The sequence below is a fragment of the Toxorhynchites rutilus genome, chromosome 3 (genome assembly GCF_029784135.1).
Source record: "Toxorhynchites rutilus septentrionalis strain SRP chromosome 3, ASM2978413v1, whole genome shotgun sequence".
NCBI lineage: Eukaryota > Metazoa > Arthropoda > Insecta > Diptera > Culicidae > Toxorhynchites > Toxorhynchites rutilus.
In genome coordinates, this window is record NC_073746.1 from 332,707,506 (window position 1) to 332,731,025 (window position 23,520).

Here is a 23,520-nt window from a genome sequence, read left to right on the forward strand (position 1 = left end):
TATCTTAAAAATAGAGACATTTCTTTACATTTGGCATCCCTGATTCGAACGCTAAATTCTGTTTTTGACGTTTTGAAGCATGCGAGTGCGAGTAAATTCAAAAAACTTTGAAGTAGCTCGCACGCCGGATCACACATGACAATAACTGGCATGATGTGTTCACACGGTGTGAGTAGCTGCACTGCAGTAACTGACTAGACCGACTCGTATGCTTGCTCGCACCGTCTGAACCCGGCTTTAAGCTGAAACCAAGGCGCCTAGAAGTATATCCTAAAGCCGGGTTCAGACGGTGCGAGTAAGCATACGAGTCGGTCTAGTCAGTTACTGCAGTACAGCTACTCACACCGTGTGAACACATCATGCCAGTTAGTGTCATGTGTGATCCGGCGTGCGAGCTACTTCAAAGTTTTTTGAATTTACTCACACTCGCATCCCTCAAAACGTCAAAAACAGAATTTAGCGCTCGAATCAGAGATGCCAAATCTTTACATTTTCTTTACATAGAGACATTTTTAAGATATTTGAAAATAAGCGAAGATATTTATAGACTTGAAAATTATTGTAAAACAAATAAAACCCTCATAGTTTCTAAGCGGAATCGTTGTTATTAAACGGTTTTATTTAGCTTGCCCAGTAATCTGTTTGTATGTTTGTGACATGTTTGTCTGTAGCGCTGACCCACATTAATAGAAATTTGACCCCCTTCCTGTTGACCGATTGATCAGAAATTTGGAACACACCTTTATCTCTGTAGTCATTACAAAACTGCGTATTTCATGATCTTGAAAATCCAAGATGGCGGCTGCTACAAAATGGCGGACTCCTTTCTTCTTCAAAACCTCATCAATGTGGGTTTTCCAAAACCCCATCAATATGGGTATCAAATGAAAGGGCTTGACTAGCAGAATACGGTTATTTAAGAAAAATGCAAATCCAAGATGGCTGCCACTACAAAATGGCGGACTACATATTTCCTCATAACTTCATTAATATGGGTATCAAATGGAAGGGACTGACTAGCAGAATAAAGTTATTTATGATAAATGTAAATCCAAGATGGCTGCCACTACAAAATGGCGGACTACATATTTTCTAAAAACCCTATTATTATGGGTATCAAATGAAGTAGTAGAACACGGTTATTTATGAGAAATGCAAATCCATCTAAATTCTACCAAATGGCGGACTACATATTATGTCAAAACACCATTAATATGGCTCTCAAATGAAAGGGCTTGAATAGTAGTTCACAGTAGATCATGAAAAATTAAAATCCAAGATGGCCGTAATCACAAAATAGCAAATTACTTTATTAAACGGTTTTATTTAGCTTGAGCTGTTCGTATGTCTGTAGGATTGTCCCACATTAATAGAAATTTGACCAATAGAAACTGACCGAATTTCTAAAATACCTTTTTCTCTGCTGTCATTTTAAAACTGCTTATCTTGAAAAATCCAATTTGGCTACAAAATAGCTGATTCCATATCATCTCAAAACAAGAGGTTGATTGAGATATGTGTATCAAACCAACGAACTTGACTTGGAGAACACACTGTGTATTTTCTTTTATTTTTTTTGTATTTTTTTTAAAGTAACTAATACTACTAACCCTAAGTGTTACAGGTGTGGTAGTGAAGCGCATCTGGCTAATGCATGTTCACATAAGAACTCAGTTTGTAATCACTGTAAGAAAATCGGTCATTTGCAAAGGGTGTGTCTCAGCTTTCCGGGCCACAACATTAAAAACAATATTAATTCGAGTAAGCAATACAAATATAAGACAAATTTGGTTGAGGAGGGTAATGAGTCAGACTCAGAAGAAGAGATTGATGAAATATGTGTAGTTGATGTTGGTAAACTTGATGATTCTAGAGCAGAACCTCTTTCGAAAATATTTTTGAAACTTAAAGTGAACGACGTATTGATGAAATTTGAGGTAGACAGTGGTTCACCAGTTTCCTTGATTGGGCTTGCTGACAGAGTAAAATGGTTTAACGACATTACGCTTAATGAGACAAAAGTTGAATTGCGTAGTTACTGCGGCAGTAAAATAAAGGTTTTCGGTACCATTGATGTAGATGTGGCGTGTAACGGGAAAATACAAGTCTTGCGATTGTTCGTGGTCGATTCGAAAAGGCAACCGTTGCTGGGGCGGGAGTGGATGCGTGCGTTGCAGTTCAATTGGAACGATGTCATGAAAAACTATCTTTCTAGTGTCAACAAAATAACGCTGCGTACACCGTTATCCGGAACGGTGAGAAATGTACTCGAAGAGTTCCCTTCAGTTTTCGATGATTCTATTGGAGAGATCACCAAAGTTCAAGCTTCGCTAACCCTGAAACCGAATAGCAAACCTGTATTTTTGAAATCTCGTTCAATACCTTTTTCTATTCAAGATGTTGTGGAAAACGAAATCAATCGGATGGTGGAAAAGGGGATCTTGTTGAAAGTTAACCACAGTGAATGGGCGACTCCGATAGTGCCTGTGATGAAGTCCGCCAACAAGGTGCGTCTGTGTGGGGATTTCAAGCTGACCGTTAACAAGAATCTGTTAGTGGACGAACATCCTTTACCGACCATAGATGAATTATTCGCCAACATGGCCGGTGGCGAGAAATTTTCTAAACTGGATTTAGCACAAGCATATCTCCAAATGGTTGTTAGACAGGAAGATCAACCAATACTCACATTAAACACACATCTGTAGTCATTACAAAACTGCGTATTTCATGATCTTGAAAATCCAAGATGGCGGCTGCTACAAAATGGCGGATCCCTTTCTTCTTCAAAACCTCATCAATGTGGGTTTTCCAAAACCCCATCAATATGGGTATCAAATGAAAGGGCTTGACTAGCAGAATACGGTTATTTAAGAAAAATGCAAATCCAAGATGGCTGCCACTACAAAATGGCGGACTACATATTTCCTCATAACTTCATTAATATGGGTATCAAATGGAAGGGACTGACTAGCAGAATACAGTTATTTATGATAAATGTAAATCCAAGATGGCTGCCACTACAAAATGGCGGACTACATATTTTCTAAAAACCCTATTATTATGGGTATCAAATGAAGTAGTAGAACACGGTTATTTATGAAAAATGCAAATCCATCAAAATTCTACCAAATGGCGGACTACATATTATGTCAAAACACCATTAATATGGCTCTCAAATGAAAGGGCTTGAATAGTAGTTCACAGTAGATCATGAAAAATTAAAATCCAAGATGGCCGTAATCACAAAATAGCAAATTACTTTATTAAACGGTTTTATTTAGCTTGAACTGTTCGTATGTCTGTAGGATTGTCCCACATTAATAGAAATTTGACCAATAGAAACTGACCGAATTTCTAAAATACCTTTTTCTCTGCTGTCATTTTAAAACTGCTTATCTTGAAAAATCCAATTTGGCTACAAAATAGCTGATTCCATATCATCTCAAAACAAGAGGTTGATTGAGATATGTGTATCAAACCAACGAACTTGACTTGGAGAACACACTATGTATTTTCTGCAATCCACTCAATATCGGTATCAAATGAAATTTTTTGACTGATAGAATACAGTACAATGGCTTTATTGTAGAGAAATATTCTAATGAAACAGATAATGTACTAAAAACTAGAAAATAAAATGAGTAAAAAAACTTTTTAAGTTGAACTGTTTATTCGTGATTAAACATAATAATGTACTAAAAGCTAGAAAATAATTAGGAAAGTAGCAGTTAGAAGTTATCACACCTCTCCTTCATTAGTCTAGGGCATTGATAAGACTAAAATGAAATCGTGGGGCACGTTGGATTTCCATTATCCACAATTAGTGACTTCATCATATGTCCCACGATTTTATTTTAGTCTTATCAATGCCCTAAACTAATGAAGGAGAGGTGTGATAACTTCTAACTGCTACTTGCCTAATTATTTTCTAGCTTTTAGTACATTATTATGTTTAATCACAAATAAACCGTTTAACTTAAAAAGTTTTTTTACTCATTTTATTTTGTTTTGCGCGCTGGTGGGACACGTTTTCTTTTTGAGATAGTTTTCTTGGGATTCTAAATATAAAATCATTATCGGGCACAATTTTCATTCAAAATTCACTCACAACTTGCAAAAAAAGTATTGTTCTAAGAAACAGAATACATATTCGATTTTTTTTACATATTCGATTTTAGTTTTTGAGGCGTATTTATTCCTCCTGCAAATTTACTATCATTTTCATTTCACAAATTGGTACACGAAGCTGTTGTCAAGGCGAAATAAATCAAATTTTGAAAAATCTTTTAGACTGCCATTTGTAGCACCACATACTTTCGGAACTATTTTAGCTATGGATGTTTTCGTGATTCTAAAAAAATATCGACAATAATCTGAACGATATTCCAGAAGAAAGGCACACCATTTCTAGTTTCACTCATGTAGGTATAGCATTCCTCATGAGTGTATATTGCGTTGTATTTGTGGAGCAATTAAATCCAACAGTTTTTTCACTTTTTCCGGTGTTATTCTCAACACGGCTCTGTACTCTCGGGGATCATCATCGTAGAGTTACTTCAATATTGTATTTGTTGCTTCTTTTCTTTGCATCCAATTCCTGGCCCGAATCCTTTTTTCTTTCGTCTTTTTCCGGATAGTACCTTCAGTTAAAAAAAAATCAGCACAAAGTATTTTTAAACACGGCCAGCGTGTGTTTCGCGATAAAATTGTGTAATGATAAATTCAACTGAAAACCTAAGACGAAAACTGCCAATAAAGAAGTCGATTTCGCATCAATCATCTGACAAATTCGGATCTGTTTGCTGTTTCTGACTATTTGATGGACATTTGAAGAATCGCCTGGCATCTCTGGTAAACCTGTGTCATAGTATCTAGTTTCTTGCCAGCAGCTCACATTGTGTGAACGGACAAGGCGAGTCAACCATTTGTCAAGCGAGTTCACCGGGTCAGTAGCTGCTCATTGTGAAGTCAGCTACTAGCAACGTATAAATGGGCCTTAAGGTGAGGCCGTTTCGTCACTAAAGGTCCATTTATACGTTGCTAGTAGCTGACTTCACAATGAGCAGCTACTGACCCGGTGAACTCGCTTGACAAATGGTTGACTCGCCTTGTCCGTTCACACAATGTGAGCTGCTGGCAAGAAACTAGATACTACGGCACGGGTTTACCAGAGATGCCAGACGATTTTTCAAATGTTCATCAAATAGTCAGAAACAGCAATCAGGTCCGAATTTGTCAGATGAGGAAAATGAAAATGATAGTAGATTTGCAGAAGGAACAAATACGCCTCGAAAACTAAAATAATGAAGGAAAATCTACTTTTTTATATCGATTATGTATTCTGTTTCTTAGAACAATACTTTTTTTTGCAAGTTGTGAGTGAATTCTGAATGAAAATTGTGCCCGATAATGATTTTATATTCAGATTCCCAATAAAGTTATCTCAAAAAGAAAACGTATTAGTTTTCCAATAATTTTCAAATCTATAAATATCTTCGCACATTTTCAAATATCTTAAAAATAGAGACATGTCAAGACAATGTAAAGATTTGGCATCCCTGATTCGAGCGCTAAATTCTGTTTTTGACGTTTTGAGGGATGCGAGTGCGAGTAAATTCAAAAAACTTTGAAGTAGCTCGCACGCCGAATCACACATGACACTAACTGGAATGATGTGTTCACACGGTGTGAGTAGCTGCACTGCAGTAACTGACTAGATCGACTCGTATGCTTACTCGCACCGTCTGAACCCGGCTTAAAGGCCCATTTATACGTTGCTAGTAGCTGACTTGACAATGAGCAGCTACTGACCCGGTGGACTCGCTTGACAATTGGTTGACTCGCCTTGTCCGTTCACACAGTGTGAGCTGCTGGCGAGAAACTAGATACTACGGCACGGGTTTACCAGGGATGCCAGGCGACTTTTCAAATGTCCATCAAATAGTCAGAAACAGCAATCAGGTCCGAATTTGTCAAATGATTGGTCCAAAATCGACTTCTTTATTGGCAGTTTTCATCTTAGGTTTTCAGTTGAATGTATCATCACACAATTTTATAGCAAAACAAACGCTGATCGTGTTTAAAAATACATACTTTGTGCTGAATTTCTTTGAACTGAAGGTACTATCCGAAAAAGCAGAAAGAGAAAAGGATTCGGGCCAGGAATTAGATGCAAAGAAAAGGAGCAACAAATACAATATTGAAGGAACTCTACGATGAGGATCCCCGAGATTACAGAGCAGTGTTGATAATAACACCTGAACAAGTGAAAAAACTGTTGGATTTAATTGCTCCACGAATACAACGCCAAGATACAGTCATGAGGGATGCTGTACCTGCAAGAGTTAAATTAGAAATGACATTGATGTGCCTTTGTTTTGGAATATCGTTGGGATTGTTGTCGATATTTTTTAGAATCTCGAAAACATCCATAGCTCAGATAATTCCGAAAGGATGTGATGTTATAAATGGTAGTCTAAAAGATTTTTTTTTTTAATTTTATTTATTTTGTGAAATGAAAATGATAGTCGATTTGCAGGTGCAATAAATACGCTTCAAAAATTTTAATAATGAATGAAAATGTACTTTTTTAAATCGAATATGTATTCTGTTTCTTAGAACAATACTTTTTTTTGTAAGTTGTGATCTGATAATGATTCTATATTAGAGATTCTCAAGAAAACTATCTCAAAAAGAAAGCGTGCCCCGCCAGCGTGCAAAACGAAATAACAATTATTTCGTTTAGAAACTATGAGGGTTTTATTTGTTTTTCCAATAATTTTCAAGTCTATAAATATCTTCACATATTTTCAAATATCTTAAAAATAGAGACATTTCATTACATTTGGCATCACTGATTCGAACGCTAAATTCTGTTTTTGACGTTGTGAAGCATGCAAGTGCGAGTAAATTCAAAAAACTTTGAAGTAGCTCGCACGCCGGATCACACATGACAATAACTGGCATGATGTGTTCACACGGTGTGAGTAGCTGCACTGCAGTAACTGACTAGACCGACTCGTATGCTTACTCGCACCGTCTGAACCCGGCTTAAAGGCCCATTTATACGTTGCTAGTAGCTGACTTGACAATGAGCAGCTACTGACCCGGTGGACTCGCTTGACAATTGGTTGACTCGCCTTGTCCGTTCACATAGTGTGAGCTGCTGGCGAGAAACTAGATACTACGGCACGGGTTTACCTGGGATGCCAGGCGATTTTTCAAATGTCCATCAAATAGTCAGAAACAGCAATCAGGTCCGAATTTGTCAAATGATTGGTCCGAAATCGACTTCTTTATTGGTAGTTTTCATCTTAGGTTTTCAGTTGAATGTATCATTACACAATTTTATAGAGATTACAGAGCAGTGTTGAGAATAACACCTGAACAAGTGGAAAAACTGTTGAATTTAATTGCTCCACAAATACAACGCCAAGATACACTCATGAAGGATGCTGTACCTGCAAGAGTGATAATATAAATGACATTGATATGCCTTTCTTCTGGAATATTGTTCAGATTGTTGTCGATATTTTTTAGAATCTCGAAAGCATCCATAGCTAAGATAATTCCGGAAGTATGTGATGCTTTAAATGATAGTCTAGAAGACTTTTTAAAATTTTATTCACACGCGTCAAAAATTAAAATAATGAATGAAAATGTACTTTTTTAAATCGAATATGTATTCTGTTTCTTAGAACCTTACTTTTTTTCGCAAGTTGTGAGTGAATTTTGAATGAAAATTGTGCCTGATAATGATTCTATATTAGACATTCTCCAGAAAACTATCTCAAAAAGAAAGCGTGCCCCGCCAGCGTGCAAAACAGAATAACAATGATTTCGTTAAGAAACTATGAGGGTTTTATTTGTTTTTCCAATAATTTTCAAGTCTATAAATATCTTCGCATATTTTCAAATATCTTAAAAATAGAGACATTTCTTTACATTTGGCATCCCTGATTCGAACGCTAAATTCTGTTTTTGACGTTTTGAAGCATGCGAGTGCGAGTAAATTCAAAAAACTTTGAAGTAGCTCGCACGCCGGATCACACATGACAATAACTGGCATGATGTGTTCACACGGTGTGAGTAGCTGCACTGCAGTAACTGACTAGACCGACTCGTATGCTTGCTCGCACCGTCTGAACCCGGCTTAAGTTGGTTAGGGGAGCGGTATATGGGAACAGTACGGAAGAAAGCAAGATGTATAGAAGCGTTACTAAGGTGAGTCCGTATCTTCAGTGAGTTAGTGAGGGAAGTGGTGAGTAGCGAGGAGTGTGAGAGGGGATTGTTTACAAAAAATGCGGAAGGGGGTCACTAATACATATGTGAGTGAAAATAAAATGCGACTAAACTAGTGAACGATCAAACAAGAAAAGAAAAGAAAATTTTATTTCGACAAACTACAGAGCATTAAATTATCATGTCATGCTTCTTGTAATCGTGTTGCTTCGTTGGCAATCTCAACACTCCTCCTCAATCACGATCTGTTGCAGGCCAATTGATGATCGTAGTCTCTCCAGCTTCACCCTTGGTAGCGGCTTTGTCAGGGCATCTGCTTCCATGGATTCGGTTGGACAATACCGAACGCACAGGACTCCAGATTTCTTCAGATCACGGACGCGGTTGAACCTGGTGTCGATGTGTTTGGTACGCCGGGTATCACCTTCGTTCTGCAGCATGCTGATGCAACTCTGGTTGTCCACGTGGATGAGAACAGAGTAGTGGACTTCTTCACCGAGGCCTCGCATGAGTTTGATGAGCCACAGCAGTTCCCTGGTTGCTTCTGCCAGAGCTACATACTCTGCCTCGGTCGATTGCAGCGTAACGCATGACTGCTTCCGGGATGTCCAAGCGATCGGTCCACCTCCAAGCTTGAACAAAAATCCGGAATTCGATTTCCGGTCCGAGCGATCTCCTGCCCAATCCGCGTCAGCATAGCCTTCAAGGTTTCCTTCTCCTCCTAGCTTCAACCGCAAGTTGGCAGTACCCTTTAAGTACCGCAGGGCTCGCTTTGCTTCCGACCAGTCGGTTTCCGTCGGCTTGCTTACTCTGCGCCCGAGAATGGACGCGGTGATCGCCAAGTCTGGTCTGGTACAAACAGCAACATAGAGCAAAGCACCGACAAGGCTTTGGTACTTCTCACTGTTCGGCATTTTCTCCTCCTTTTGCGTGATGTTGGGGTAACCAGGATCCATCGGTGTCGGTGAAGGTTTCGCTTGTTCCATACTATATCGAGCCACGATCCGATTGATGTAGCCTTCTTGCGACAACAGAAAATCTCCGTTCACGTTCCGTTCCACCTGGATCCCAAGGTAGTTTTTCACATTGCCAAGGCAGGAAATCTTGAATATTTCCCCAGGAAAGAGCAAATTCGCCTGTATTCGTCGTCTCCAAATAATACGATTAGCATATCGTCGACGTAGAGCAAAATAAACGAAAGCTCTCCGTCAACGTTCCTCACGAAAAGACAGTTGTCAGCTTCCGTTGGCTGGTTCCCAGCTGCATCAGGACTTCGGTGATGGTTTTGTTCCAAACCCGTCCGGCTTGCTTGAGTCCATACAAACTCCTCCTTAAGCTGCAAACTTCGCTTCGATTTCCGGTTTCGTATCCGGGGGGTTGCTGCATGAAGATTTGGTGCGTTGGGGGGACGTTCATCCTCGTCGTTGCCATCGGTGAGCGTGGCATCGCAATCGACGTATGGATCGATCGTCTCGTTTTGATCATCCTCTTCGTCGGAATCAGACTCCTCCTCAATCTCGGGTTGCTCACCATGAACGTCCCCTGCAACGATAGGAAAATTATTAGTCTTTGGGAAAGCATGTTCACCGATCGAGCATTCGATGATACTTCCATTGTCTGACGCTTCATCCTGACCGGTGTTGCCCATCGTCAGAAATCGTGCATCTCTGCTGTTCACAATGGTGCCAGTCATCAGGTCCAGGAATCGGTACGCCTTCTGTTGCGATGAATAGCCCACGAACGTCATCTTCACCGCCTTCGAATCAAACTTCGATCTGTTCTGTTTCGGAACCCACACGTATGCCTTGGTGCCAAAAATCTGCAAATGGCTCACATCCGGTTTCTCGTCCCACCATGCCTCGTACGGTGTTACCTGGAGTGCCGTGGTAGGAAGCCGATTCTGGAGGTAGTTTGCAGTATTCACGGCTTCGACCCAGTATCTTCGCCATCTCATTCAGAGAACGATTTTTCCGTTCCGCAACACCATTTTGCTGCGGGGTGTACGGTGTGATAAACTGTTGCCGGATGCCTTCCCGTCTGCAGAAGTCTTCCATTGCTCGATTCTTGAATTCACCGCCGTTGTCCGATCGGATGATCTTCGGCGGCCTGCCAAAGGTGGTCTTCATCTCCATCACGAAGTCCTCCAGCTTGTCCTCTGCAACGGATTTTTCACGTAGGAAATATACCGTCATGTAGCGAGAATAGTCGGTGAAATCACGGTGAAATAGTAGCGACATCCACCTTGTGTGACATTTTTCATCGGCCCACACACGTCGACATGGACCAAATCCAACGGGCGCTTCGATTTCTTCTTGGCTTCTTTGGGGAACGGGAGTCGTGCAAATTTCCCCTCCAGACAGCACTCGTACTGAATCCGCAGCCCACAGTCCTGTCGCTAGGCTCTTCCCCTTCAAATCCTGCAAGGCGTCGTTGTCTCGATGACCCATCCTTCTGTGCCACGTGTGCTGACAGTTGGCGGTGTGGCGTTTTTCTTCCACCTTCGTCGCTCTGTGGGCGTTCTTCAAGACTGTCGTGGATTTCATTTGCATTGATTAAGTGTCCGAAGTATTTGACCTTCTTCCAGTTGGATCGGCACTTCTTCAGTCGTGAATGGTAGCAGTAGTCACGAAGCAGCTTGAAAAGTTGTTTTTAATTCATCATCCTCTCCTACTCACAGATACGCGTCGGAATGGTTAATTACACTGGAGACTAACACGTTCGTCACCAAGTTTGGTGAAAATACCTTCGCACGTTGGGAGGTATTAGTTTGCTTCTAGCGCCGATTGAGTGATCGGCACAGATATGTACCTCGTCAGGTTTCCTAACACGACTGGTTGCGCATCTCGTTTCAGGTTCAGTGCAGTGACCCAATCGTTCTCAAAAATCGTCAGAAAACCAAGTAGTGTGCAGCAATCTTTCAGTTCAGAAAATAAAACAAGATTGAAGAACGAAAAATAGTATGCGTCAATTTTTTTCAAATGTTATTTGTTATTTCTTCCCGCTCGCATCTCGACCGTATCGGAAAACATTTGCCGGTCCTCAACGTCCTCATCCAGATGTTCATACACATCAGCATATTCAATGTTACTCAAGAGCATTCTTCTTATCCTTCTTGGTATCCTTTCTAAACCATCAACATTCGTTCGTTGTTATATACGACGTTGTGAATCAGTGCAATGAACCTTTTACTCCGGAAGGTTTTACCGTGACCTGGGTCGCTTCTGCTCGATCGATGATAAATCGACCCCAAATTTGAAGCACAACAATGCCCAAACACGATACTTTCCATACCTCAAGTTTACTAATAGGTCTGTTGGTCGGCAAACCTTTCCAGTAATTACACATGCAGTTGCTATCAGCATCAATTCTAGTAGTTTAAGGATACTAATAAATACACTGAATGGTTTGTTAACGCAACTGTTGCGCTCACAAAAAATGCGTGAAAATATTGCGTAATTTCAAGAGAATCGCGTAAAAAAGATTACCCCTTCATCGGTGCGCGCTCGTCACAACCACATTCGCACGCGCACTCACAGAATTTCTCTTCCCAACGAGAGAATGTATCACTATTGACGAATTTACACAAAGCCCAATCAGCTCATAAGGTATCTACATTAGAGCTCAGAACCACAAAAGTGAGGGTGTTTGTTTATTTTACGCACTGAAAAGCAAAATTCGGATGTAATTGTTCATTCTATTTCAATTTAGACTCATTTCAGCCATTAAATGTCGTCAGTATATGGTAAGAAAGTTGGAGTTTTGTATATTTCGGATGGTTTCAACACGCGATTTGACCAAAGTCATAGATAATCTTCAAAAATTTCAAGTTTGATAATGCTTACCGGTTATTGATACTATGGATATTTGCGATGAAATCGATATCATCTCAAATTGGCTGATATCATTGATTATGTAGGGGCCAATACGAGAAGAATTTACAGTATTTTAGCGCAAAATACGCTACTCATCGTTTACTTGGTTGAAAAAAATTAAAGTTGCAATACTTATAACAAGCCATTCCTCGTAATATACATACCACATTGTAAAATGATGATTTTCTAACCTTTTCAGCGTGGAAAGAATACTTGAATCCGGGAAATCTGAATGAAAATTCGGATTTTTCTAATAAATTTAATCGAATTTCATATAAAAACAAACAAACTACATCACTTTACTTGCTGCGCCATCTGGTTGTAAATTTAACGTAAATTCGTCAATAGAAATAATTTGTTTTCAATGAAGAGACGTCTTTAATGTAAATGGTCGAATCGTACGGCAATTTGGTTATAAAAAACGTATTGTGTTTTGTTTGTAAACAGATTACAGTAGACTTTCAATTGGCTTCAGAGTGGTTTTAGCAGATTGGCCCACCTAGTAGTAATACTTCTATACATCTTGGAAGAAAGCAGAAGGCGAATTATTTGCTTGAAGCGTGAAAGAGATAGACTGATCAGGAGCGAGCTTCAGCAACGATATGAAAAATGAAAGGTGGGAAGATTTTTAAATCTGTGACGTCACAGATTTTGTTTATGTATGTTGCTTTTCTTATAATAGTCCACTACATAGGAAAAGTGTTGTTATTAAAAGTAAAAATAAGCAGATGAAATGAACAAATTAGTATTTTTCTTAAATCAATGCTAGCGTTCAAAATCATAGGGGCCCAACTGAAATTTTAGCAGAAACTGAAATTTCAGTATTGTTGAGGTGTTCTAAACTTAATTTCAATCTTATTGTACTCCTCGTTACATCGACCAAAAACGTAAATGAACAAAGTCAGAGTTACAAAATCGTTATTGAATAGACTCCATATGACCTAAATTGAGACGAAAAGTTTTCTGCTTCCGTCCTAGTTTTAGACGAATGAAGTGTTCAGCACCCTAATTGTGAAAAAAGGAATTACAATTGCTGACAAGAGATAAACTACCATGAAGATGCTCTAAAATCCAAACATAGTAAAAATTAGAATACTAATTCTGATATAAGAAGAAACAACAAAAAAGAAACATTTTGGTTCGTGACATGTTCTGTTTATTTTTCAAATGATGAATGTAACGCGAAAAATATTTTTTGGAAATATGTAATTATTTTCTGTATATCCTCTTTCAACGTTATTCGTTGACACATTCAATTTTGTACCATTTGAGTAACTGACTGTTATGCCTGGTATGTGAACTTCTTATCTTCCTGGCTACTAATACAATCAAAGTTTAACACAAGCAAAACCCGTGAATCTTTCCACCTTCTATTTTTCATCTCGCTTCAGCACTAGCGTATTGTGCTTCGTTTACACAGGTGGGTGACGTCTTTAGAGAACCCCCATTGAACTGACAGGAGCCAACATATCGGGTATCCCACTGACATTTTCCCTTTGTTTTCATATGAATTGGGTATCCCACTGACAGTTCTGCTTGAGATTTTGCTAACGATCCTAGCCGGGGCTCTGGCAACCCTATCCCATCCAATGCAAATTGAGCGTAGGCAGCATAAAACAGGGCTCGCGCTTAGGGGGCTCACGTATTGTTTAATGTTTGGAGTCATATATGTTAATATTTGATTACGGTGGATAGTTTTTTTTGGCAAGCGATGTTTGGATACCCATCCGGAAGCTTTCTTGGCGATTTGCAATTCAAATCACAGCCGAAGAATCGCGCGGAGCACTTCATTTTGAATTTTAGGTTATGATTCCTATGCTCATGATTTTCTATGCTGGCTACTGAAAGGCGGCCATCTTAGCAATCCCTCGATCCTAGCATCAATCATAGCACCCGGCTGCGTTTACAAGCAAAACACAGTAGACTTCCAAGATGGCTGAAGAGTGCTTTTAGCAAGTTGGATATCCTTAGGATATACCAAGGCGGTATAATAAGGTGGAACGTTATGTCAGAACTGCTGTTCAGCCATTACTTGAGTTCGAATTGACAGCGGCCAAACGAACGGCTAGAGTTTTCCGAGAAAGAGGATAACAAATGGCATGCAATGAGGAGTGCATGCCGCTATGTGTTTGCTACGCATAAATGTTGGTTTTGTTTACGCTGTTGGCATCATTGTAGTGTTTCGGTGACTGCTGCAAGTTATTGTCTGCATTGCTGTTCTACGGGATGTGAGGGTTGTTGCCGTTGCTGCTGGGATTGGAAACTCAGCGATTGTGGGAGCTTTGCTAGTGGGTATATAAAAGAGGTGGCTCTTAATAACCGGTGGGCTTGTGCCGTACTGCATTATTGTGAAATTTATGTGAAAAAGAAGGCATGATTTTTTAGAATTTCATTCCACATGCGAGAGTAGTGGATATGAGAATGAAATTCCACAAAATCATTCTTTCTTTTTCACATAAATTCGCGAAACCCGAACATAGTAGGCATCGTTCGAATAAGCGTTGTAGCAGTTTGTAGAGAGCCGCCGGCAGCGTTCTGATGCTGTTTGTAAACAATACCGACAGCATTTCCAATATAGCTGAAAGTGCATTTCATATGATTGTTTCACCTGGTACATAAAGAGGCTCCTTGGTTGAAACCACTCTGTAGCCACCACCTGAAATTATTGAGAGAATGCAGTCAGACGCTTGTGATCAATTCGCGTTGACGGCGGAATGGTGTCGACAACTGGATACGACATTAGTTTGTATCAAGACGGGCCTATGGTACTAGGTGAGGCCGTTTCGTCACTAAGTTGGTTAGGGGAGCGGTATATGAAAACAGTACGGAAGAAAGCGGAAGGGGAATTATTTTCTTGAAGCGTGAAAGAGACAGACTGATCACGAGCGAGCTCCGGCACAAGCGTATTGTGTTTTGTTTACAAACAAAACACAGTAGACTTCCAATATGGCTGAAGAGTGGTTTTAGCAAGTTGGCCCACCTTAGGATATACTTCTACGCGCCTTGGTTTGTATGAGACCAACTATTCTCTATCAGATTAGTCGGCCCTAAAGCAGTTTCAAATTGCTAAAATTTGTTTTGAAATTTTTTCTTGGCGTTATTTACCTACTAGAAGTACGTTGTTCTGACCCTAATTTAAACTATTTTGTATGAATTTTCAGATATTCTCACCAACGGAATACCATTACCATTATAATATAAAATTATCTTTAGACACAATTTTTGTATGATATTTTTTTTACTTCTTGCAATCAAAAGTGATTTTCATTTACATAGAGTCCTTTTCTTTTTGTCTGTATTATAGTGATTTTCAACACTTTTGGCTGGTTCGTCACTTTACTTCCATTTTTGGAAGAATGTCGGGAGTGATAATTGAACTCGTGACCTTGAGCGTGAGAGGCACGGATGCTACCACTACGCCAGATCACCTCCACACATAGAGTTCTAATTTGATTTGGGAAAAATAATTTTCATTCATAATTTTTATTTTGAAAGTGTGTTCATTTTCTCTTCAAACTCATATTGTCATGCCTACTCCCCCATTTCGTAATACGAAGCTCATTGCCGTCAACGCGGATCTCTCTTTGTTTCACGATTCAGGTAAGCAATACCCCTTCCATTTTCTTCCATACTATTTTCAAATCCCCATCCACCTAGTGACAACGGCTGCACCATGGTCCGGCCTCGATTAATTATCTTAAATATGAAGCCACTCAGCTTAATTTGCGTTGACGACACTGACTTCCTGTTGCGTCATTTGGGAAGTAAAATAAAAATGGATTTTCAGTGTGAAATAAACATAATTTCAAAAAAATGTTGAGTGAAAATTTACTTTCCTATACCGAATTTATTGTGAGTAAAATTATGTAATAGAGTAACACGTTTTTCCGCAAATTGCGAAAAATATTAAACGAAAATTGTGTCTGATGGTTATTTTATATTGTAATGGTGAGTGTCCGCGCCGGGACTCCTCCTCGTAAAGCTCCCACGCCTGAACAGGCGGAGCGGACTGATCGGAAAACTCTATTGACTCTTTTTGAGTCTTAAAAAAGACTATTGGTGACGGTTTACAAAGAATTGAGCGATGCTGTGTCGGTGACCGGTATTTATACTCCTACTGAGATGTTTCGTGTGTGATGTCTATTGTGCACAAGAACAGCGTTTGTGCTATCTCGTCTGTTGAGTGTTATCTCGGGCTACTCTAACTTAATTCGCATTGTACGCGACATACCGGCCACCAATGAAATATCTGTTTCATTCAAATTCAATTTTACAATAATATTTTAATTCAATTCACTATTCACAATGCTTATTTTGGGTTAGCAGCGGGTGCTGCGTCTTCATCAGGAGGTCCAGTCACTTCACCAGAAGTGGGAGTAGACTTCATCTCGTCATCTATTGGTATAAGGCAGATCTTCACGATCGGCCGATCGAAGACTGCGCCGGATGCCAGTTTGATGGTAACCACACGGACGAGGCCATCCGCGCCGGGATGGATTGCTGTGATTCGGCCCACACTCCATCTGAGTGGGGGTAAGTTGTCGTCCTTCAGGAGTACCAGTTTGCCGACCAGAACATTCGGCTGTCGATAGTAGTGCTTCGTCCGTTGCTGTAGCTGGGTAATGTAGTCCGTTGACCACAATTTCCAGAAGGATTGAGTTCGTTGTTGCATCTCCTGCCACAGCGAAAGCCGGTTCTTGGGAATTTGGGCTAGGTCGGGCTCCGGGATTGATTGGAGGGCTGATCCGACCAGAAAATGTCCCGGTGTGAGGATTTCCATGTCGCTTGGGTCCTCAGAAAGCGCAGTCAGTGGGCGTGAGTTAAGACAGCTCTCAATCTGACACAGAATGGTTTGCATAACTTCTGCTGATAACGAATCAAGGCCAATAACTCTCCGGAAATGGTGTTTGAATGCCTTGACAGCGGCCTCCCATAGGCCGCCAAACGTGGGTGCTCTAGCTGGAATGAAGCTGAATTGTATCGATGAGTCAGCACAGAAGGACGCTACTTTCATTTGCAGTTGCTGATCGTTAAGTTGTTTGCAGAGATTCCGTAGCTCCTTGTCTGCTCCCTTAAAGTTGGTTGCGTTGTCACAAAACAGGGCGATTGGCTTACCCCTGCGGGAAACGAAGCGTTTCAATGCTGCAATAAACGTTTCGGCGCTAAGATCGCCTACTAATTCAAGGTGTACGGCCTTCGTAGCCATGCAGACAAATACTGCAACGTACGCTCGGATTGGTGGAGACTTCATTCGACGTAACGGGATCTTCAGCCAGACGGGTCCACAAAAGTCAATTCCCGTATTGAGAAACGCACGAGCAGGAGTGATGCGCACCTTCGGTAGCTGACCCATCAGCTGGTGTTCTGCTCGAGGACGAGTGCGATAGCAGCGTACACAGGATCTTACGTGCCTCCGTGCCAGGTTACGGAGGTTCAATGGCCAAAATCTTTCACGGATGTGTGCAATCATTGCACGAGGGCCAGCGTGGAGGAGTTGCACGTGCACTGAATCGATGAGTAGAGAGGTGAATGGGTGGCCTGCAGGTAGGATCATCGGATGTTTGCGGGTGAATGCATAGGAAGAATGATTGAGCCGGCCACCGACCAGGAGTAGACCATCGTGGATGAACGGATTCAATGTACGTAATGGTGACTTGCTGAGTTGTGCATCATCTTTGACTTGGAGAATAGTGATTTCGTTGCTGAAGTGTTCTTCTTGTACCACTTTGACGAGGCTTATTAACGCTTGGCGGAGTTCATCTGATGTTAAATGCGGAAGGAGTTGCAAATCGGATCCAGCAGACTTGATCCGACAGTGATGCACGAACCGGCGACAGTATGCGACGATGCGGGTGAGTCTCGACAGTGACGAATAGCGGGTGAACAGCGTGCAATCAGTGAAGCCTGATGATCTGGTAACCGCTGCAAGCGAACAGGGCTTCACTTCGACGACTTCTGGTGGAAATTCCTTTACATCAGGAACAGGAAACATGCTTGGCCATTCTGAACGGTCAGACGATAGCCATGGTGGACCCTTCCACCACAGGGTATTGTTGATAAGTTCGCAGGGATCGCAGCCCCTGGAGATGAGATCAGCCGGATTCTCCAACCCGGCGACGTGGTTCCAAATACCTCCTTCTGTTAGTCGCTGTACCTCCGCGACACGGTTTGCCACGAAGGTGTTGTAGTTCGATGGTGGATTGTGCAGCCAATGCAGGGTGATCGACGAGTCAGATCAAAAGAAGGAATTAATATTCATATTGAGATTTAGCATAACGTTTTCGTGTAAATGACTAAGGAGAACAGCAGAGCAGAGCTCTAACCTAGGGATTGATAGGGTCTGGATGGGAGCTACTCTTGACTTCGCTGTTAATAGACGAGTTGTGGTGATACCATTCGTGCCTACACTTCTGACATAAATGCATGCACCATATGCATTTTTGGATGCATCGCAGAACCCATGAAGCTGAATAGTTTTTCCAGAACCTGGAGCTTTCACTAAGCGTGGAATAGAGAATGATTCGAGCGTATTCAAACCTCGTCTATAATTTTCCCACACGTTGCAAAGCGAGCTGGGGAGCACTTCATTCCAGCCCAGTTTCGATTTCCAAAGTAACTGGACAAATACTTTGGCTGTGATGACAATTGGTCCCAGGATTCCCAGAGGATCAAAAAGTTTGGACATCTCGGAGACCACGATTCGTTTCGTGATTGGAGCATTAATGAAGCATTCTGGAACTTTGAATCTGAACGTATCTGATTCCGGATGCCAAAGCAGACCTAGCGTGCTAACGGATCCTTGTACATCGTCAACTGTTACAATCGATCTATCATCTTTCAAATTTGCTGGGATGTTTGACAATACTTCTGACGAATTCGAATTCCACTTTCTGAGCTCGAATCCTGCCGACGCGAGGATGCTTTTAACATCAGAGTACAATTGTACTGCTTCGTCTTCATTGTCAGCACCGCTGAGAAAGTCGTCCACGTAGAAGTCTTTTCCAATTCTTTCAGCCGCATCATCTTCGTTCCTCCGATGATCGTGAGAAAGTTGCTGGAGACATCGGATAGCTAAATACGGAGCACATGCAGTGCCGTATGTCACCGTAGTCAACTCATATGTACGGACGTCTGGATCAGTTTTGCTTTGCCAATAAACACGCTGAAGACTTCTGTCATTGGGATGTACCCATATTTGGCGATACATTTTTGTTATATCTGCAACGAGTGCAATCTCGTACATACGAAACCGTATGACGATGGCATATAATGAATCCTGAACGGTCGGCCCCACCATGAGGCACTCGTTGAGCGAAATTCCCGTTGAGGATTTGCTAGATCCATCGAAAACCACTCTACATTTTGTGGTGGTGCTGCTTGGCTTGAGCACGGCGTGATGAGGGAGATAATACGTGTTGGAATTTTTGGTATCTTCGGATGGAATCACTGGAGCCATATGGCCGAGAGCAATGTATTCTGTCATAAAATCAGAATATTGCTCCTTTAATTCTCGGTTCTTGATGAATCGACGTTGCATCCACTGAAATCGACGAAAAGCACTGATCTGGGAATCGCCAAGTTGACTCAACATGTGTTCCTTCTTGAGGAGGCGCACAACAAATCTGCCTGATTCATCTCTGGTGGTTGTTTTAGAAAAATGATCTTCACAACATAATTCTTCTTTAGAAAGCCCACGGCTCCGCGGACAACTCTCGACTTCCCAAAATCGAGTCAGTTGTTGATCTAAGTCATCGGTAGTACAAAGCATAGCGACTCTTCCAGAGTCTCGAAAGGCTGTACCGGTGGACACAGGACCACTAACTATCCATCCAAGTAAGGTACGTTGGAGAACAGGCTGGCTTTCAGGAGACATGGGGTCCACTTGAATCTGACCTTTCACCAGAAGGCTGAAGAAAAGTTGAGCCCCAATTACCATGTCTATCCTTTGCGGTTTTGCAAAATCGGGATCAGCTAAGGTCACCTCGGAAGGAAGTTTCCAGTGTGAAACGTCAATCGGTCGAGCTGGTAAATCGTTAGTGATCCTTGGGAGGATACTGAAAGTCAGTGTGTGTGAATACGTGGTGTCGATGGAACTGAAAGTGGCGACGGTGCAATGTGTGCTGTTGACTGTAGCGCCACCCATGCCTGCGATGACCGTTGTTTGCTTTTGACGGTTCAAGCTCAAAAGTTGAACGATTCTTTCGGTGATAAAATTTGACTCGGAGCATGAGTCCAGTAAAGTTCGGACGAAGGTGGATTTCCCAGATGGACCGTGGACCCTCACCACGGCGGTGGATAACAAAACAGTTGAGTAGGTGGTATTCGATGACTGCGCTGCAGCTAAAGCATTGGTGAGTGGCTGTCGGGTGGCGGACGTGGTGGTTGATGTGGATGGTGTGGGAGTGGATAACTGTGCCGAAGTAACAGATTCACTACCGGCGGTGGCGTTGGTGGTTCGTATGTTCACAGGTGATGAATTCATATTGGTGTAGGTGGATCGATCGTTGGGGGAGAGTGGATGTAATAGAGAATGATGTTTTTCATTGCATTTTCTACAGGATTGAGATGAGCAATCACGACTAAGGTGTTTCATAGATAAACAATTCCAACAAAGCTTTTTCTTGCGGACGACATCTTGCTTCTGCTCAAGTGGCATTCGTTTAAAGACTTCGCAATCATAAATGCGATGTGATTGGTTGCATACGATACAAGACTTAGGTGAAAACGATTTGGACACAGCTGCAGCATGGGCGACAGACAAACGAGATTTTTCTTTTGGTGATAATATTGCTGGACTACCACTATTCAAGGATATTAAGATCCGAGCTTGATCTTTCAAAAATGTAATCAATTCATTGTAGGTAGGAATCTTCTCCTTATCGCAGGCTGTTGACCGCTCCCATTCCCTCAAAGTGTTATGATTCAATCGACTACACACCATGTGTACCAGCAGAGAGCTCCATCGTTCAGTTTGCTCCCCCAACGTCGATAGAATTCTTACGTGACGTTCAAATTGGTCAACCAGGGCTAATATCGCATTTGAAGATTCCTTCCTCACAGGATCAATGGCGAACAATGACGCAATGTGATTTTTAATAAGCAAACGTTTATTATCATACCGACTTACAAGCAGATCCCAAGCGATTTTATAATTATCGCCCGTTATGTTAGTTGTATCGAGTAGTTTTTTAACAGGATATTTGAGTGCGGCCATCAGGTAATGGAACTTATCCACAGCAGCTAAATTTTTGTTGTTATGAATTAAACTACGATATGCGTCATAAAAAGGAATCCAATTGTCAATCTCACCATCAAAACTCGGCAAATCAATTTTCGGTAAACGTACAACAGATGTGGAAATCTGAGGGGAATTAGCCGAAACATGATGATTCGGTTTGTGTGTTGTTAGGAAATCATGTAATGTATAATATCGTTCTTCCATTTCGTTACGATCTTTCACTAGAATAGCTTTAGTTTCGGATTTATCCTCCATTAACAATTCCACTGCGATGGATGTATCAACAAAGCGATCATATAGTATATCCAGTCTCTTTAATCTAGATTCGATTTTGTTTTGATCAATCTCGGCATCGTAGTCCTCCACAAAGCTCTCGATGGTTCTAATTGCCTCCACCGTCACACTCAACATCTTAGATCGCTCCCGCAGCGAAGTCATTGTATCAGCTGGGAACGTCACGTAAATTAAAACCACCGAAAACCACCACAGTCCACAGAAAATTCTCAAAATACGATGCCGGCTCACTCCACCACACAAAATTCCAAAAACTTCGACTACTCTAGTTGTGTACTCACCAGTCGAATGCCAACCCAATGCAACCAAACTCACTCTCGATGAGAGGTTCCGATACTCGAATCTGGAACCGACAGGATCTTCGAAAGGTTTTCACGCGAAACCTGGGAAACGGCGGAAGTAAAGATGCGGGTTTATCGTTCACACCCGAGAACCGTCGTCACACACTAGCGCTATACAATTAATAGTGTCCACTGCGCTCAGGTGGAATCCAATTTCACTTTCTTTTTGAGATCAGTTAACACTTATAATATTTCGATTTAAGAATCGCGATAGTTTCACTCGTTACTCGCGAATCATTTGCACAACCGAACAATAGAAGGAAGCTGTGATCTCCTCTAAACCAAATCACAAGATGGTGCGTTGATCCTATAAGAGATCTGATGAAGCCTATTATCCCACAATGGACAATAACGTTGATACTACAATACAAGTAGCGGCGATGTCGCGGAAAAGCGACCACACTGGCGGTGATTCAGCGTCGATGCAGCAGTTCCTATTTGCGTTGACCCCACAATGGATCTGAGGAAACCTAATGTCCCACAGTGGACGATAGCGTTGATGCCACAACAAAAGTGGCGGTGATATCGCGACAAAGCGATGTCAATGGCGGTGATTCGGCGGCAATGCAGAAGATTAAACTTCACGTTGATCCCACAATGGATCTGTTGAAAACCTCTTGTCCCACAATGGATAATCGCGTTGATGCTACTACAACAGTAGCGGTGAAGTCGCGACAAAGCGACGGCAATGGCGGTGATTCTGCGACAATGCAGTACGGAGTACGGATTTAAGATCCGGTTCGAAGGACCACAAAGATGTCCGCGCCGGGACTCCTCCTCGTAAAGCTCCCACGCCTGAACAGGCGGAGCGGACTGATCGGAAAACTCTATTGACTCTTTTTGAGTCTTAAAAAAGACTATTGGTGACGGTTTACAAAGAATTGAGCGATGCTGTGTCGGTGACCGGTATTTATACTCCTACTGAGATGTTTCGTGTGTGATGTCTATTGTGCACAAGAACAGCGTTTGTGCTATCTCGTCTGTTGAGTGTTATCTCGGGCTACTCTAACTTAATTCGCATTGTACGCGACAGTGAGGTTTTGTGAATTTATTAGAAACTGTAAAATGGGATGTAGGGATCAGGGCTATAAGGTTCAAGAGATTTTAAGTTATCAAATATTATGACGCAAAAAAATTTAATATATAGGGTTGGGGAAAAAGAAATGTCGTATTTCTGATCGAAATTTGACGCTTTATTTAACATACTTAAAATTATCCAATTTAAGTCAAATATGCGCCGTTTTGTTCGCAAACTTGTTGCCATTTAGAAGGCAACTTCATTATCCCCCCCCTCCCCACCTTATTTGCAAAGAACTCAGACAGCCAGTTTTCGTAAGTCTCTTTTGAGGCCAACTTAGTATCACCAAGAGCGTTTTGCATGGACCGGAAGAGATGATAATCAGTTGGAGCCAGGTCCGGACTATACGGTGGGTGCAATCAAATATGTGTGAGGCCGAGCGTTGTCCTCGTGGAAAACAACACCATTCCTATTGATCATTGCCGCTTCTGGCCAATCGCCTGCTTCAAACGG

General features: G+C 41.5%; 2 protein-coding genes across 3 annotated transcripts in view; both read left to right on the top strand.

Moving 5' to 3' along the window:
• Positions 1-23,520, top strand: part of LOC129776925 (uncharacterized) — a 43,318-nt gene that overhangs the window by 9,784 nt on the left and 10,014 nt on the right. The gene's annotated exons all lie outside the window — the stretch shown is intronic.
• LOC129774610 (uncharacterized protein K02A2.6-like) lies at positions 1,926-2,708 on the top strand. The gene has a single exon (XM_055778378.1). It carries the CDS (start codon positions 1,926-1,928, stop codon positions 2,706-2,708), a length of 783 nt encoding a protein of 260 aa, XP_055634353.1.

Excerpts from the sequence above, each read along its gene's own strand:
- LOC129774610 (XM_055778378.1), top strand. The coding sequence starts at position 1,926 with ATGAAATTTGAGGTAGACAGTGGTTCACCAGTTTCCTTGATTGGGCTT.